Below are 19105 nucleotides of genomic sequence, written 5' to 3'. Positions count from 1 at the left end.
TCGCCAACCTTTAATCCCATATCAAAATAGTCATAGAACTTATTTTTGATATGTTCAGATGGATGCAAACAAGATAAAGTCTCTGCGTTTATTATAGGGTGACTATGGTCTCCGATAAACTGTATTATTGTTTGATATCCGTCCTTAAAATTTAAACATAATTCTTGTACATATGTATAAATATGAGTTATATATCAAAAGGAAAAAAAACATATTGAAATTACCTTCAGATATTTATCACGCACCATTGTGTCACAAGTCACCTTTTTTACAAGAACGTCTATTTCAGCTTTGCAATACAATTTTTTTGATTTACCATGCGTTCTTTTTGAAGGGTCAAGTTATATACAATAATTATATATAAAATTATTAGTTTAATTAGAGTACTTACTTTGAAATATATCGTGTGGCTTTTTTTTTCATACTCTTGCAATTCCAACTTGTTTTGGATTACGCACTGTATTCTTTTATCCAGTGCTCCGCTTCCTCGTTCGTCTTTATATTACATCGAAAAGTTTCAATGTCAACCTCGACGTTGAAACTGACCTCGAAAATGTTGTAAACGACCGTTACAAGCAAACGACAATAGTCCAGTCAAATAAGGCGAAATAAAGGCTAAACCTCGGAATGAAAGATACCAAGCTGAAATTTTGCACAGACCTTCGTTTTGATGTTCTAAGGACAGGGTGAAAAGTCTCATAAAATATCGTGTCTGCTAATCAAGATATCAAAGGTCAAAGGTAACAAAATTTGTTTTTTTGCAAATATCTCGCGTTTTATGCGTTTCACGTCATTAGATGCTTCACAAAACTTGTAAAGCATAAAATTATCTACAAGTTTAGTTATAATATTTGTTTTGTATCATTAACCGTTTTTGAGATATAGCGCGAAGAGTGGGAGGCGTACATCCGTTTATAGAATCCAGCGAGTATTTCTACCTGCTTAACTTGGTATAAGCTTTGAAAAAGTAAACAATCGTGAAAAAAGTGGTCTCGGCAAGTCGTTTGAACCATAATTTTATTACTTTCTTCATTGTATTATTAGGAATTAAAAATGAAATATTGCTCGACAAGAAATTTGTGCGAAAAAATTGAGAGTTGAGAGATGTCCTTACGGAGTATGTACCAGATGATAAGAAGATCATTTCCAAATTAAGAAAAAAATATTTAACTGATATTATAGTTGTAACGAAGATTGGATCATTCCCTATTTTTTCTTTTCGCGATGCTCAAGCTTAAGTTTTATCCATAGCTTGGTATGAAAATAAAAAAGGCACTTCGGAAGAAGAACACTTGCGCGTAGTGGAAGCTGCTGCGGCGATTATTAGAGAAGATATTCGATCTTCTGTTGTTGAGACCAAGTCTTATCCGCCCCCGAGTAAAATATTTATGAAGAAATTCCGAAAACTTTATTACATTTTCTGCAAGAAGTTATTATAAAGAACAGAAAAGGAAAGACGGGGCATTTTAAAACGAAATACACAGCTATAAGTCATGCTATAATGACTTCCATACGAAAACGGTCCTTTTCTTCGCAGTTATTATTAGGCCTATCTATATTCTTCATAGAAAAAATACAGATAGGCCAAACATCCAAAAAGACTTGGATGTTTTGTCAAGTTTAGGTTTTTTCGCTTCATATAGTGATACTGTAAAATGTTAAATTTCAGCTGTTATCACCCAGAGCCTCGTAATCAACCATCATAGTCAAGTGCCTTAGTACAGTATGCAGCAGATAATGCAGAAAAATATTTATACTCTTGATGGCTATAATACTGTTCATATAATGGGAATGATAAAAATAATAACTCCAAAATCTGAAGTTATATCTGATGACCGCATAAAGAAATTTACAACAAAACCAAGTGCAAAGGAGTTAGCAGCACTATCACATATACCCCTTCTAGTGTATGAAAATCATGTCGTACCCGGATTGAGCAAGAGATTCAAGTTCAAAATTTTAATGATGTAGAAGAACTAACCGAACAAATATTTAATGTAGTTGATTTGTTGTGGAAGTACGGAAAGTGGAAAAATATCTCACCGTTGCCAGGGTGGAATGGATTTATTGAACAACTTACAAAAAACAATGAGAACTTTGTAACTTCTCGGATTCTGTTTCTTACTTTTATTCTTCATCCTGTGAGTAATATGGACACAATTTACACCACATTACAGTGTGCTATAAACACTGCCAAGAAACATGAACAAAGAACATGCTTAATAACTTTTGATCAGCCGTTGTACATAAAAGCACGTGAAATCGTAGCAGCTTCAGATGCTAGCTCAGACTTGTCCAGAGTAGTTGTGAAACTAGGAGGCTTTCATATGCTTATGTCTTTTATTGGATGCATAGGGTTTATAATGAATGGAAGCGGAATCAATGAAGCTCTCAGTACAATTTATGCATCGAATTCTGTCGACAAAATGTTGGATGGTTCCGCTTTTGCAAGAAGTATCAGAGGCCATACGTATTACTTTTTGCATTATCGATGATGATTTTAGAAGATATGAAGATTGAAAGTTATAATGCTTTAGATGGGTTCATTCAGCAAATAACAATTTGCGATATTTTCTACGAAACTGTGGAAGAATGTACAGGTAACTCTGGCTCCGTGGTTTACATAGCGTTATCCTATAAACGGATGCGCGCTTCCCACTCCCCGCGCTATATCTCGAAAACCATTAACCATACGAAGAAATAAATTTGAACAAACTTGTAGAAAATTTTATTTTCTATAAGTTTTGTTGAACATTTAATGACATGCGACGCAAAAGAGGCGAGATATTTGCAAAAAAACGATTTTTATGACCTTTGACCCTTAATATCTTGATTAGCAGACACGATATATTTTGAGACTTTTCACCATATATTTAGAACGCCAAAACAAAGGTCTGTGCAAAATTTCAGCTTGTTATCTTTCATTCCGAGGTTAAACCCTTATTTTACTGGACTACAACGCACTCGATTGACACTTGGGGGCAGCACCGACGCCGCGCCGAGCCGTACGCACGCATACAACTACACTCAAAATTTGCATTTAAAAAATCGTAATTGATAATTGATAATAATAATTGATAATTATACAAAATGAATGTTTTAACTATAATTAGATTTAAATAATATTTTTCATATAAATAAACTTGAAATCATCGACATTATACTTTTGAAGGTCAACAACAACAACAACAACACAAGGTGACCTTCGTGTCACTCTCGCATTAAAATAAATCGAACGAGAGATATATTTTCTAAAAATAAACAAACAACTTGCATTAAAATAATTCGAATTAGAGATAAATATTTTAAGTCTAGACAAATGCAATTTGAGGTGAATGACATTTGTTATTTTTAATGAAGCATAACCTTGAATTGTCTGGATGCATCTAGAAATATTTAAAAACAATACCAGTAGATATGCGACCTCGGTCGTAAACGGGCGAATAAATTCTTTTGTTACATTTTTCTTGAATAAGTATTCTCGATGTTTTTAATTAGTAGTGCATTAAAAAGTGATAATGTAATTTCGTGTATGTGTTAGAATTAAGCAGTGTATAATTCAAATTAGTGTTTAGTGCAAGACCGTTACACCTCGCGGGTGGCGAGGGGTGTGACGCCGCGCCGTGGCCCGCGAGGATATTTACAATTCTATGCATCGTGCGTTTGACAAGGTAATGTCTTTCTAATTTTGTGTGTCTTTCGAATTAAGTTAGCCCTTTGTGCTAGAAAGTCGACAATTGGTCGACATCGAATTCCAACCGTTGCACTCGTGCGTCGACGAAACTTTCAATGCATTTATTGGCTTTGTGTTCGAGCTAATTTTGCCAATTTAAATTTATTAATAGTAAAAAAACTTGTGGTAAACACATTTTAGTAATATTTAATTTTTAACATATGCGAATAACTCAATAATAAGTTTATTGTAAAATATTTCATCGTAATATGGTCGTTTCGCGTGGTGTTAAGACCAATAATTGACACCGATAATTTACGGTGTCAATTAAACTAATTTTTTCCTTCGAAAGGTATCTATATTTTTATGATATGGGATGAAACGGGATTATAGTCTCTAATTGTGCATAATTGTTTCTTAATATTGTGTGTCTGTTAAAAGAGCGAGATGCAAGCAGAGCTCGCTATTTCGCTCGCACTATTCAAACCAGCGATTGACAACTATCGACAACTCAAATAATAATATTAGTCTTTTCGAGCTATTCAATTACTAACAATTAGTAGCCTGTGTTTTAATTATTTATAAATACATATATTGATTTATTTTTACAAATTATTCATATAATTAAGAATGACGATATAATAATGTTATTACTGTGACAGTAATAGTAGTAGAAATGATATCTAACCACTTAAAAGAAGATGGATTATGCCAATATTTGATGCAAATATTGAATCTTAAATATTATGACAATTAATTGATTTGGTGCGCCAAGTAAATATTGTCAGCCTAATATAATATGTACCTCTGCACCAAGAGATCCATTTACTGTCCAGATACCCAGAGACCCGAAATATATCGATTTATAAAAACACTAATCAATTTACTAAGAGAGATTAGCATAATAGTTTATTGTTATTATTTTTAACCTAATAAAAATATTGTTTCTGAAATAAGTTTAGGTATATATGGTCCCTTTTTTAAAATTGTGAATTCTAAAATTTTTTTTGTATAATTTTCATTTTAATTTTTAATTTCATTTATTTTATGCACTTTCTGGATTGATAGTGCAGCAAGAGCATTAAGTATGCTAAGACTATTTCTACCAATTTTAAATCTTGTACAAGTTTCAAGTTTAAGAATAATCTTTTAATGTAATCATTTGTTATGATAAATTTAATTCTTTTTTTAAAAACTGTTTCAATAAATTTCTAAATATTTTGGTATGTCCAAATATGGTTTTAATTTATAAAATCGTTAGGGAATAACAGTATTTTCATATTTCCAAGGTATCGGGTTTTGTAATAAGAAATTACAATTTTTTTCTTCCACTGAAATTAATGTATAATTTTCAATTGGAGTTTGGTAAATCTTTTTAGGAGATTTGATCTTTTCATTGAGCATTGTTTCAAAGTGTTGTAGTGCTTGTTTTGCAAAAAAATTAATTATTCGATTTTAGTGATTATTTTTAATATTTTTCTTAAAAACCATAAGATTTTATGTCTATTTTTATCTTCCAAATTATAAAATCTAAAAATATTGGGGCGATATTCAAAGCTAGTTATAGATAAAAAGAGTATTTTGTCAAATATTGTAAATCTTACAGTATTATTTATAGTAATCTTAATCTCACTGATGTATATCGTATATATGGAGATGGGGAGCCATACTTTCGTATGTACGTAATGATTAATAAATAGTAATGTTTTCATTTACTAATTATTTTAATCGTCATTATGCTCTGGCACATAAAATACTAATTTTACCGCCTATATTTTGTGAATTTTAATTCTTTGTAAATTTCCCACAATCTACTTATATTTTATATTCCTAATTCCTAAAATATGCAACACTTGATATTCTTCAAGTATTTTTGCGCTCTTATGACGTGCTCTCTTTTTAAAGCGCTCATATGTCTCTCTGAATATGTAAACGATAAATGTAAATGTCATATGTAAACGCTCTTATGACGCAGCGCTTATATGACCGCGCTCATTTGACGCACGCTCTTTTGACCGACTGCCATTAAATTCAATTCATAGTAATTTATTTAAAAATCATATGGGATTGTATATTTTTAATTAAATTTATATACAAAGCTTTTTATTATAATATATAAAATATAATTGCATATAACATATTTTTACTATTTTTTTTATAAAATTGTACTACCCAGATAATAAAATTTGACCCAAAAAGTGCGACATAAGGACACAGAGTTAGACCCGTTCAAATTTAATTTACACGCAAGTTATAGAAAAATATATTTGTAAAGCTCTTATGCTGTATAAAAATATTACTAAAAAAATGACATAGAAAGTAAAACTACAAATTTATATAAGTATATTTTTTTATTAAAATTTTTATATCTATAACAACAATTACTTTTATCCACATCGTGCTTAAATATTAAAATACGTATTACACTGTGCATTATATAATATATATATCTTGTAAATAATACATCAATAATTCATTAGGTTATACATATTTGTAATATACAATAATTAATTATTATAAATAAATCGCTTTTATTATATTATAATTGAAATAATATATTTGGCAAAACAATTGGCGCTTTACAGCTTTCTGATACAATTTTTACATTCATAACTGACCTTTTACACGTTTTATGTAATAAAATAAAACACTGAAATATAATGTAAACGATTACATAAGAGACACACATAATCGTTCGAATGTTACGTTCTTTCATAAGACAAATAGTCTAATAAATATTCAGTCCTATTAATTGATTCAATATATTTTTTTCATATTTACAAAATTTCATTTTTGTGTATACACATATCATGTAATAACCCATTTTTTCCCTAATTTTATTTCGATTGCCCAAATCGAAACATTGAGCAATTTACACAATATTAAATATCCTTAATCTATTGATTTAGTTTTTTTTGTTGGTTGTTCCGAGCGCATTTTTGTTCATTCCTTCACTTTAGATCACACTATCACAGCTTTCTGTCTTTAACATACATTATATTATATCTATTAATAATAATAAAAAAACATAACTATAATTTGACTAAAAATATATGGCAATTTATTATTTTTTTGTGTTAGAGTTACATTTTTATACAATACGATATTATACAAAATAAATCTGATTCGATGACTGATAATATATAATTATAATTTTAATTGCCAAATATTTTTAATGGTCAATAAATTGAATGCAAACTTGAGAAAAAAAAACTATTTGCCATATACATGTATGATTGTGATATCTTTGGTTTACGATTTTGTATATTATTAATACTGGTATTATTATATTATTGTGCCTTAAAAGTATAATGATACATTAAATAAAGTTTTTTTTTATATAATTAAAATGTAATAAAAACGTCTTCTATCTTCTGATTGATTTATTACAGTATGAATGCTATTTACTTTTAAAGTATTGAGTCTATTATCATAAAATAATAATATTTAATTCACATACATTTTATTGGTGATTTACAATAATATTTAATTGAGAAAAATATTTTACAATATTAGGCAAACCACAAGCAAAATAAAAAAGAGAACCATTAAGATTTAATTTTTTGCTAATAAAATATTTAATTAACAAAATAGTAATTCTAATTTTGTAAGTATTTATTTCCTGACATCGCTTTTTTATTTAATTAAATATTTTTTTGTTAATTAGTGAACTTTGACTAATAGGAATTTTTAATGGAGATGTATCAATTAAAAATATATTTAATTCTGAATTTTTTTCAACACCTGTTTTATAATATATAAATTTTATAATCATATAATAAAACAATTTAAATAATTATTGCTTCACTTTAACCTTAAATTATTTGTAACTCATTTGAAAAAAACATATAAATTTTACATTAAAAAAAATAGAATCCAAATTTTCAAAAATATAATTCTTGCTCAATTTTATTTGCGAGATAATAATTCTAAAAATTAGGTGAATTATATTATAATAAAACTATAAAATAAACTCTCGTATAATCAACACTTCAATTTTACATTAAAAGAAATAGAAGGCAAATTTTCAAAAATATAATTCTTGCTCAATTTTATTTGCGAGATAATAATTCTAAAAATTAGGTGAATTATATTATAATAAAACTATAAAATAAACTCTCGTCTAATCAACACTTAAATTGTGAAAAAATAGTTTGTAAATCTGCCAATGCATATTTTGGTACAAATTAAATATATACTTAATAGAATTAAAATACAAAACAATATATGTACTAATGTGACATTTACTATAAAAATAAAAATGTTTAATCTCAAATTCACTATTTGTTCAGTCAATCCAAAAATGAACTGTGTTTGTATTTAATTTTAATTAAATTTTTAATGGTTGATCTGATAATTTTACAAAGCAAATATTTTTGGAATATCAATGTTAATTTATTCACAAATTATTAATGAAGGTATCTGAAGCTTAATTCAATTGAGGTTTAATAAAATAAATTCAATACTTTGCGGGAAGTATAAATTGTAACAAAATCGTAAACCGAAGAATTAATTAATATTTTAACTGTGAATATCTTCGTTTACACCCAACCCAGTACATATTACGTTATAATTAAGTTAGCAAACTTAATCCGCTTACATGATGCAAACAAATTGCAATTGAATTGATAATATTCCATATGCACTACTACTGAGTGTCCTTCTGTTTATTCGAATATACCTTTACAACGAGAAACAGTCGCCGGCTTCTTTGGGTGTAGTATTACTGAACTTATATCGGTTGCCTATAAAGTGATCAATACCTTTGGTTTTAACGAAACGACACAATGAAATATCTCCCAACGATACACTAGTAAACCTCTTGCGGTCTCCTTCGAATAGCAGCCAAGAACGTTAGGATGGCGAACATTAATAACGTCATTGGACACCCTGAAGTAGTTACTCCACCTCCTGTGAATAAAATGCAAATGATTTATTTATTAGGTAAATGTATATGCAAATACCTTTATACTACTGCATAAATATATACTACACAATTTAAAGTATTGATTACATATAAAAGTTTATTGTATAAATATGTATATATTATATTATATAAGTGATATTTTTTAATTTATATATCATTAAAATTGATAGCTTTAACTAACTTTCATGTTGTACAATTTATCGATCTTGTTTTTCAAAGCTAGGTAAATAAAAATATTTATCCTTTTACAGTTCTAAAACACCGTAAATAATATCATACTAATAAAAGGCAGATCATATAAGCATTGGTCTTGTTGCAGCCATTCATTTCCTTTATTTATTGTTTCATATCAAAGCAAGATACTAAGGTTTTAATAATTGTTTTTAATAATTATTTATATGTTTCATCAGTAGATCAAATAAGTTAAGATCCTTTTAATGAGTAATGCCCATATCATTTGAGATTTCGTAAATGTTTACACGTCTGTTACCTATCATCATATTTATTAAAGAAGTAATATTTTCTTTGTGAACGTGTGTTCGCTAAAATTATTTATTGAATCAATAATTTACTGCGTATTTAATGGCATTTTATTTATCAATTTTCTGTTTATTATTATTTATTAAAAATCGTTAATTAATATAAGTCTAGTAGCAAAATTTAGAAAACAACATTTACAATCTAAAAAAACTTATTCTTAGTGCTACTTTTATTTTAAAAATGCATTTAAAACTAAGCCGCCAAATGACTTTTTAGGAAATAAAAGGTTACTCTGGGACGAAATATATCAATATTTCGCAATATACTTTTATCAAAACAAAAAAGGATTTTCTTGTAAAATATATATATTAAAAAAATTACCGCTGCTTTGCTAAATAAACCATTTTTTTAATAAAATAGTCAGATTTCTTCATAAATGTAGCAAACTTGATGCAATCGCTACCCTCAAGCATAATAAAAAATAAGTTGTTTGTCTTAATAACAATAACATGTGTAAAATGGTGGCGTTAATACAAGACACTCACAAAGCTATTATTTAGGCTAAAGTTTCCCATTTAAAAATAATATTTAATGCTTAGAAAACGCGTTACTCTTTTTAATATATTCATGAACCTCTAAATATAATATTTGATATTTTATTTTTGATACAATTGTAACCATTATGATGACTTAGCAATTGGTTTTCTTTTACGAGGCATTCTAAAGCTTGTAACTGAAAATCACCAACACCGCTCCTTAGCAACTTAAGCATTTGAGCGGTATCGCCGTACTTGTACGGCGGTCGATCTATCACTGTTTTGAGGTACCCTAGATAGTTAATATTATTTATAAATTTTAGTTAATATATTTAACTAAAGAAATAATAAATAAAAAAACATTCCTAAAATTACTTTTTTTAATTTGATTTAATGTAAATGATTTCTATATAAAATAATACGAATAAATTTTATTAACATAACAAAAAATATTTTATAAAAAATATTGAGAGCCTCTGAATTGATACAAAAAAGTCACAAGGGTCATACAATATATATAAAAAATATATAAAATAACTTTAATAAATCAAGGCAAAAAAGGCTGAAAATTACTGATTTTATTCTATAATTTACAATAAAAGAAATATAAAATAATAATAAATAAATAAGAACAGAAGTAATTCTGAAAAAATACGTATAAATTAACGCACTAGTTTTTTAAGTAGACGCTACGTAGAAAATGTAACGAATTTCATTGCAATACCCATAGAGATATTTTATAATATTTCTTTGAAACAAGAGGATTTTTTTAAGATTACAGACAATAAACCAATATTCGTTGACGCTCAGAACTAGAGTAATGTACAGAAAGCTAATCAGTAAAAATAAAGTGACCACATTTTAGCAAACTTTGGAGATGTACAGAAAAAAATCTTCATTTATGCTCGAAAGTCACTAAGGCATAGATGAAAGTATTTTTGCTTCAAACTCCTTCGCCTAAGCTGTGAGGGAATTTTGTCGGGTAAGGACATGACACTTAGCGATGCTAAGTGTACAGTATCCTCAAGCTCTTAAAATAACAACAAAAAACAATTTTTTTCTTGGAAGTTCACCGCATATATTTATTATATGCGGTGAACTTCTTATAACGATGAAATAAATATTCTGCTTGAAACAAAACACTAAAATGAATTACTAAATAAAAGGTAATAAGAACGTTACTACCAGGCGCGTACGATGAGATACATTCCCTTTCGCTCGCTTGCGTGCTAAGTGACGAGAGTGAGTGAGAAGAAATGTGCATGCGGAACGCATGTAACGCACGCCCTTATCTCTCACTCATTCTCGTCACTTACACGCGAGCGAGCGAAAGGATACGCGCATAGTTACTACTTATTTTATTATTAAAACAAACTGCGATTCTCACATAAAATACAATTATATAAAGCTAAACAGTACACTATTGTAAAATTACCAAGTACAAACATTTAAATGGTATAATAAGATTTTTTTATATATTGATCAGAAAATAACGACCATGAAGTTAAGGAAGAAGCTATAAAAAAGCATATAATTCAGAACAGATAATTGTATAATATTAAAATTAAATGTGTCTTGAACTTACCACTCAACCATTTTAGCTTTTGATTGTTGGTCTGCGGCGGTGACCTCAGAGATGCAGTGATCGTAAACTGTCGACGATGAGGTCCGCCGGGCAACCACGAAGGCATTGCGGATACACACCTTAGCCTCAAAGACCCCGTGCTTCCGCCGACTCCATTTCTCGGTAGAAACAGAGACCTTTCAGCCCTTAACCTAAGCCCCAAAGACCGTGTTGACAGCCCTCTAGAATCGGGGGCGCTCTCAGAAGCGCCTTCCAAGAAGGGGAACGGCGCCTGTGAAAAATAAATAACAGTCAAGTTACAACTATAAACATTTCATTTTCAATTTAAATGCATTATATTCACCACATAAAAATGTTAATAATACTTTTGAATAGATTTGTTGTTTTTATGAAATGCCTATTAGTATAAATTATTAATAGATTTTACGTATAAACATTGACCAAATTTTAACATGTTTTGTAAATGTGTTTTTTTATTAATATACTAGACTGTGTTTGTAACAGAAACAGCTCTTTAAATTGGTAATAATAGGTAAATGTATTTAATTTTATAATTACATAATTAAAGCTGATTTGATAAAATATTATTGGAATTTTTACACAGGTATGCATCAATCAAGAAAGTGTAACAGAGCCAGCACTTTTGTCATTTAGTGTACTTTATATTAACACTATATATATTACCTGGCTTTATCCAGGATGCTAAGACTCATTCTTTAATTATTATTATTAATTTTGTTCATCATAAAATACAATTTATTTTAAGTATTTTGTTTTGTAGTAGCACATACTCGATAGTCAGCACGTCGCTGTTAAGTTTCTACAGATGTTTCATTGACACATATTTTTTTTATACAAATTATTTTATTGTATGTTTTTTTTTGGCAAAAAATACCAGCATTGTTATCATAGTAAATTAAATTATATTTATTTTGTGTAGTGCATAATCGCATTATATGTTTGCTGAACGACTTTGCCCTATATTTTCATTACTTTAATTCCTGGTGAACAAATTAATAATCGGAATCCAAAATTAAGCCTGCGTGTGTCGGGGACGAGTGTATGGAATCGGGCCAACGTGTGTTCATAAATAGAGCTTAATGCCGAAGCGATTTTTATTTGCACATTTTCCGACGGTGCTGAATTGAAATATGAATCGGTTCTGCTCGGAACGTATCAAAGTGCCGTTGAATAAATCTCTACTAACTGTGTGCATACATAGATAGCGGGGAGGAGACTATAAAATCGCGACAGAGCGAAATTGTGTAATTGCAGTTGATAATCGGCGAAATGAGTAAAATTCCAGCGCTAGTTACGTACAATGGCCGAACGTGGCAATTACCCAAGCCGAAGCCTCAAATTTGGCCATTAAATTTTCATAGCCGCTCAAACAACAATTGCCATAATTCAGCAGCGAAATGGGTCAGCGGAAAATTTGCAACTTTGTGCGGCCGCTGAGCATTTTTAACACTTTTGGGCCGCAAGCGATTCGATTCGCAAAGCAACGAGGAGTCAGACTATTCATAGACACGTGTTAGTCATTTAATTATGTGAGGAATATTCGGGAAGTAAAGATACACAGCTATATAAAGAAAAAAATCAATGATTTTTACTCATTAATCATTAGCATAAAGAGTGTATAAATAAAATTCTTTTATTTATTTATGACAACCTGCACAGAAAAAATACAGTAAATTAAAAAAAAAAAAAAATATTTAATTTTCAAATTAAAATAAAATTTTAATTTAAATATTTTAATATCTAGATTTTTAGTTACCGTAATAATTTTGGAGTTTATTATTATTTGTTAATTATATATGATTTTTTTAATTTTCCGTAACTATTGATCCAATTTTGATTAAATTTAAAATGGAGCAAACTAGGACGTTTCATCGCCGCCGTTTCTTCGCCAACCGATTAATTATTTTTGTTATCGCCTTAATTTTTTTAACATAGTTTTTTTTATTCATAATTCTGTAAACCACTCTCGCTTTTATCTTTCTTTTGTCTTAAAAAAATCATTTATCGTTTTATTTATATAATTTTTTGGCAGAATCTAAGCTTTAAATTTTTCTCATAATAATACAATGTAAGATAATTTTACACAATATTTAAATAAATCGTAATGTAAAGCCATACTGTATTTTTTTCTCCTTTGTATAGAACATTTTGATATATATATTGGTATTTAAATAAAATAAATGGGTTTGTTAAATTTGTGATTACGTGAATTTATTAATAAAATAGTATTAACGATGAGTTACAAAGGAACACATTTGTGTATTATTTTTATACAAAAAACAACTAATTTTTTACTAGTTAAATTGATTATTTCACTTAAAAGTTTTGTGATTTTTTTAAATTTATTTCCATATTGTAATTTTAAAATCATGCAACTTTTCAGGTTTTAGTTTTCCTTTATTACATATTTATGACGAAAATATATTTATATTTTCTGTAAATTATTCATACTATGTAAGGATTATTATATAATATTTTTTTCAACTTCAATAACAATTATTTAGTTATTATTATTAAAAGAGCGAAAACATTTTAAAAATACCAAGTAACAGTAAAAATAAAAAAAAACATCACTGAGTCAAAAAGAGCATCTCGGAAAGATTTGCTTGAGGAGGATAAAGTAGCACAAATTTCTGCGGTAGATAAAAATAAAGAAAGGACATTTCGTAAATTTGTATTAATTAAATGATAAAACAAATTTAAATCAGACATTTTTATTTAAGCAGTACAAATAAGGACAAAAGAATGATAAAGAAAGACAAAGAAGGCCAAAATTTTTGAGGAAGACATCTTCTTAAATTTCAGTATTAAATTAATTTATAATTAAAATAACGGTAACTTAGTTATTTATATTGTAATATTTTTATACGTTTTTATATAATACTTTATTATTTACATATTTGATTTTTAATTATGTGCTTATATATATTATTATATAATATTTACATTTAGTTTTTTATCCAATTATACTTTTATTATATATAATTTTTATTTATTATAATATATCTTTACTAATTATTTTCCTTTACAATATCTTGAATTGTTTGCTCTGTTGTTTATTTATTTACTTACAAATAAATACAAATTAATTACTTATACCTTTTTTTAATATAATATTCAATATTGCAAATTTATGAAATTAATTTTTGCCAATTTTCAATGGCACTCTATCAGTTTTAATAAATTACACAATTTAAAAATCGACATAATTATGCATACCTAGTTCTGTAAATCATCTACTGCTTCAACAAATTTTATTTAATAAATTGGTAAAACCTGAACTATAAAATTCTCTGATAATAATTTTAATAAGTTGACGATATTATACTTGTAATAATAAATATTTATAAATAGTGTGTATTGTAATTATTTTTTTTACTTTAAAAGAAATTTAGTTAATAATGTTATATTTTAATAGCTAATCTTAATATCAAGACTTCAATAATCAATTTTTTTTAGTTATTCAATCATAATTAAGCCTCATAACAAAGCGTTCTAAAAAATATCTGCAAGTATTAAACGATACATTTTCTTTTATCGATAAGTAAAAGAAAAGATTTAATTATTTTGTAAAAAGTTACAATTATTTGTAAATACTTTTAGAATTTCTAGCACACAGCATAGACTACTATTTTTGATTACATTAACTATCGACAGTTTCAACGAAATTCAATATAGATATATAAAAGTTTTCTTAGCTCCATGGCAAGAGATCTAGTTTTCCCATGGGGCCAAGTCTCTAAGTTCGAGAAACACTGTTTTAGAGCATCGGCGACACAAAGCAACATTAAAATTTCAATTGAATTATGGATGGATTTCAATTGATATCCACCGCGTATCAGAATATAAATCAACTGCACATAAGAGAAATTTCGGTTAGTAAATATGCACAGGTCAGAATTTTTTTTCAAAATTTTTTACTTATGATATTCAATGCCTTTATATTTTATTTATTTAAATTTAAAGTTACTCCAAACGTCACGATGGTTAAAAAATGTTTTTTTTTCTTACTATGTATCATTACAATACAGAAAATATATATAATACAAGTAAGATGAATAAATAATACATAGTAAGCAAGTAAAAAACACATAATATATTAAAATAAAATTATACAAATCACATTACCAAGTCAAACATTTTTTAAATAATAACCCACGACAAACCGTGTCAAATGCCTACACAAAATTTACCTAAATTTTAGCATCGAAAGATTGCGTTTATAGCTCTCAAAAAAAATTTAATATTTTATTTTTTTGATAATTTTTAATGACTTTCTGTTTAAGAATACATTATTTGATGGAATAAGTCGTAGTATTAGCTCTTATCCCAATGATACTAAGTATTCTTTGAAAGAAGTATCAGAGTTTAAATATAGAAGTTTTATTCTTTTTTTAGTAATGTATATATAGATAATTATCTAATCACTCTAAATATTTATACAGTAAAATTATAAATATAAAAAAATAATAACAGCAATTTTTATTACATATAAAATTTTTTAGTGTAAAATTTCACTACACAGATTTAACCAAGGCTCACAGTGTGTGTTTAAAATGGTCGTATTTATCAAGAAAGGCTCTAACAATTTATTTTTAATTGAAAACTTATTAACGAAATCAGAATAGTTAAACACAGTAAGCACAAAATTGCTTTTTCTTACACATAGTGGGACGTAAATAAGTTTTAACGAGTTTCAATTTACGGAAACTACGTTTACATTTAGCGACAGTGACAGGTATAGTTAACAGTTCACATGTTCGGGAAAATATCCTTCTTACTATATAGTTGATCAAGTCTTTTAATAATTGGTTTAGGGTTAAGAGTTCCTTAACTAATTAAAAACAATAAATGCTACATTTTTCATGACCAGAAAAATAATTTGTTAATATTCACAATTTTCTTTATCTGGATTTATTAGCAGTTTCGTATATAAAGCATATTATCATTTTACACTGGCCACAAGCTATTTGATATATGATTTATATTTAAGTAATATCAGCTGCTACCCTATAGTTTATTATCAGTTAAGTTAGCTTACTAGATGAAAGGTATATATGTAAATAAATTATAAATAAACGTAACAATAACATTTTTTAATGCATTTTTATTTCATTTAGCACGTAGAAGGTACATCAATCTAGAGTATCATATTTTACTGCCATGCTTTCATTGTTCTCTTAAATATTATTTTTTCGAGTGCTGAAAAAAACAAGAAGCCCTCGAATTCGTCTGGAATTCACTTCGCACTCCTTATGAATATTTATGTATAATAATACGTAGCCCTCCAAACATTCGTAAATTTTATAGCGCCACATTAACAGCGTTGTAAAAAAATTATACTCGATAATGACGACGAGCGAAAAAATATATAAAAAAAATAAAATAAAACGCTAAACGAAAAAAAAAACTAGCAAAGAAAATAAAAAACCGAGCCCGTTAAATTTGACCCCATCGCCATAAAAACAAATAATAACTCATCAGACGGATTGTTTGAAGGAATTTTCTAACTGTCTCCCATTAACCCCCGACTCCAGGACCGGTTTTTCTCGTTCGATTCGTTCATCCGCAAACGAAGAGTTTATGAGCGCCGAGCTTTATTATTTCTGTCCGAAGGGGTTGTGTTTATGCAAATTAACCACGAAAAATTCGAACCCTTTCAGTGCCGAGTAAAATTAATTCCAGTGACACGCCGCCGAGAATAACGCTGAAAAATTCAAAAATCAAACTTTTGACTTTGGAAAATTCAGGAATAACTCCCGGACAATCCTTGCTTGGCCCGTAGGATGAGAACTGAAACGCTGAACGTATTCTAATTTTATTTTGTGTACAATGTGTCAGTGATACTTGGTGATTAAGCAGTAAAGTTTATAATGGATTGTAGCGGATACTACACAAATCTAGATCTTATACCGTAATTATCGTGGTCTAGATTTATATGTCATTGTCACGTATAATTGATCAGATATAATATTTTTATATAATATTTCCCCTCATATCAGATACTATTATTCTGTCATCAGACGTCCTAATGATAGTGTTCAAGAATAAAAAAAATATTGAAAAATCTGAGCAAAGGCTGCCAATACAATTAATATATTTCAGTCAGCTGCAAAAAAAAATTCTTACAAATATTTTCACAAATTTTAGTTGGGACATTTTATTTAAAAGTCTGCTGTTTGTTGTTTTGAATTAAAATTCGGTAAATATAGTGAAGCACAGCGCCACATGTGGGCTTGACATTTATATTGTATGGATGAATTAAAGCCTGCAAAGCGGTTAACTTTTAAAAAAAAGCTGGGTTGCATGCTTTTTTTATATAACCAAGTTTGATAAGAGCTACATATTTATAAGACTAAAAATCACACAGATTTACATAGTTTTTGAATGGGAATTAAAACTCTTCTTTTCGTTGAAACTTATTCGCAGAAACGTGTGTGTTTAAAATGGGTGTGCTAGTTTTAAGTCCCGTCAAATTTTCTCTGCGATAATAAAAAAAGTTATTGTTAATTCAAGAAATCTGACACAATAGTATAAAAAATTTAACTTACAGAAAATTCCAAAATAAATTTGTATAAATATTTAATAAACTTTTTATCGTTAATTTATAAATATTTCAAAATATAAATGTTTAATTGAATGCAAAGTTATATTAATTTTTAATATATTACTAAAACAATGATATCCTTGAAATTAATATGTATGTATAACTAATATTATATTGTATTTTTAAAGTAAATGGCAAGGGTTAATTTGTCTATAAAATTAAAATATACTTTTTAATAATAAATATTTTATTTAATTGCGCATTGCATAAATTACTATTTTGATAATAAAAAATTCTATGGTCAATTAATTGCGTATTTAAAAAAAATTTGATACAATGCTAAAATTATATAATACCACAATAGTTATTCTTATTAATTCGCACACAGGAGAAATAGTAGAAGCTTTCCATTTTTAATCATTTTCTTTAATCTAATTTAAATATGATTGTTAAGAATTACATAGTATTAGTATTTGGTCAAGTAAACATTATTCAATATTGGTATGTTATTTTTATAGCTTTTAATACTGATACTTACAGTTAATTGTATGTTTAAATACTTAGTAAGACATTGTATCATTTAAATTTTAAGCAGATTATGCTCTTCTTAATAATATATTTTCAGACATATTATCTAACTGTCGATTCTTTAACACGCTTTTTTATTGTAAAATATACTTATAATAATAATTGATTAGATTAAAAATATGAATATTATAAAACAATAATTGCACAAGATTAAATTTATTCAATTCGTTTCCATAATGGGCGATTAATTCTGGTGAATTTATATTAAAATTCATATTACACTGTTTAAACTTTAACCTGAGCTATAAAAGCAGTCATTCCATTTCCAGCGAAGACAAAATGTTTAAATTTCTTCCTTCCGAAATAAAACTTGTTTGAATGTTCAAATACGTAAAACGGAAATTCCAGTTTAGAACTTTGAAACTTATTATCTAGCAACTCACAAAATCCTTTTTTGTAATTGTGCTACAATTAGGTATTCGGAATTTGAAAACATTTTCCTTTAACAAAGATACATCAATAAACAACCTAAAATAATACTCTTTCTCTCTGATATTATATATTGCTAAAATATTAAGTTGTTTTATTTATATTACAGGACTATATTTATATGAATCATTTGCGGTATTGTTTTGCATCATTATTGGAAATTTCATAGTAATATGGAATTCGCCACAGCTTGATTTAAATATATGTGCATTTTAAAATATGCTACCGCAACCAGAAGCTCCTTTAAGACCTGTTGGTCCTTCGGCTTTAATGGAGACTGAAGGGCGTTTATGACCCACACAGGATTTGAACGCCAAAT

At 27.7% G+C, this 19105-nt stretch overlaps 1 protein-coding gene and 1 long non-coding RNA gene across 3 annotated transcripts in view; one reads left to right on the top strand and one right to left on the bottom strand.

Moving 5' to 3' along the window:
- LOC148236374 (uncharacterized) overlaps window positions 1–19105 on the top strand; it is a 457594-nt gene that overhangs the window by 109191 nt on the left and 329298 nt on the right. The window contains exon 1 of one of the 2 annotated variants that reach the window (XR_015809191.1): window positions 3411–3671. The exons of the other annotated variant lie outside the window; for it this stretch is intronic. This is a non-coding gene — a long non-coding RNA (uncharacterized LOC148236374). Of the gene's footprint in view, window positions 1–3410; window positions 3672–19105 lie in introns of those variants that run through there. 2 annotated transcript variants of the gene reach the window in all.
- LOC148236384 (uncharacterized) overlaps window positions 7804–19105 on the bottom strand; it is a 61716-nt gene continuing 50414 nt past the window's right edge. The window contains exons 5-6 of the mRNA XM_088183641.1: window positions 11202–11472; window positions 7804–8584 (exon numbers count right to left, since the gene is read on the bottom strand). Coding sequence (XP_088039767.1) covers window positions 8484–8584; window positions 11202–11472 — 372 coding nt within the window. The 3' untranslated portion in view covers window positions 7804–8483. The remainder of the gene's footprint in view (window positions 8585–11201; window positions 11473–19105) is intronic.

This window comes from Plectrocnemia conspersa, unplaced genomic scaffold (genome assembly GCF_051122295.1).
Source record: "Plectrocnemia conspersa isolate PC_06_02 unplaced genomic scaffold, ASM5112229v1 ptg000003l, whole genome shotgun sequence".
Taxonomy (NCBI): domain Eukaryota; kingdom Metazoa; phylum Arthropoda; class Insecta; order Trichoptera; family Polycentropodidae; genus Plectrocnemia; species Plectrocnemia conspersa.
This window is presented reverse-complemented; position numbering and strand designations above follow the sequence as displayed.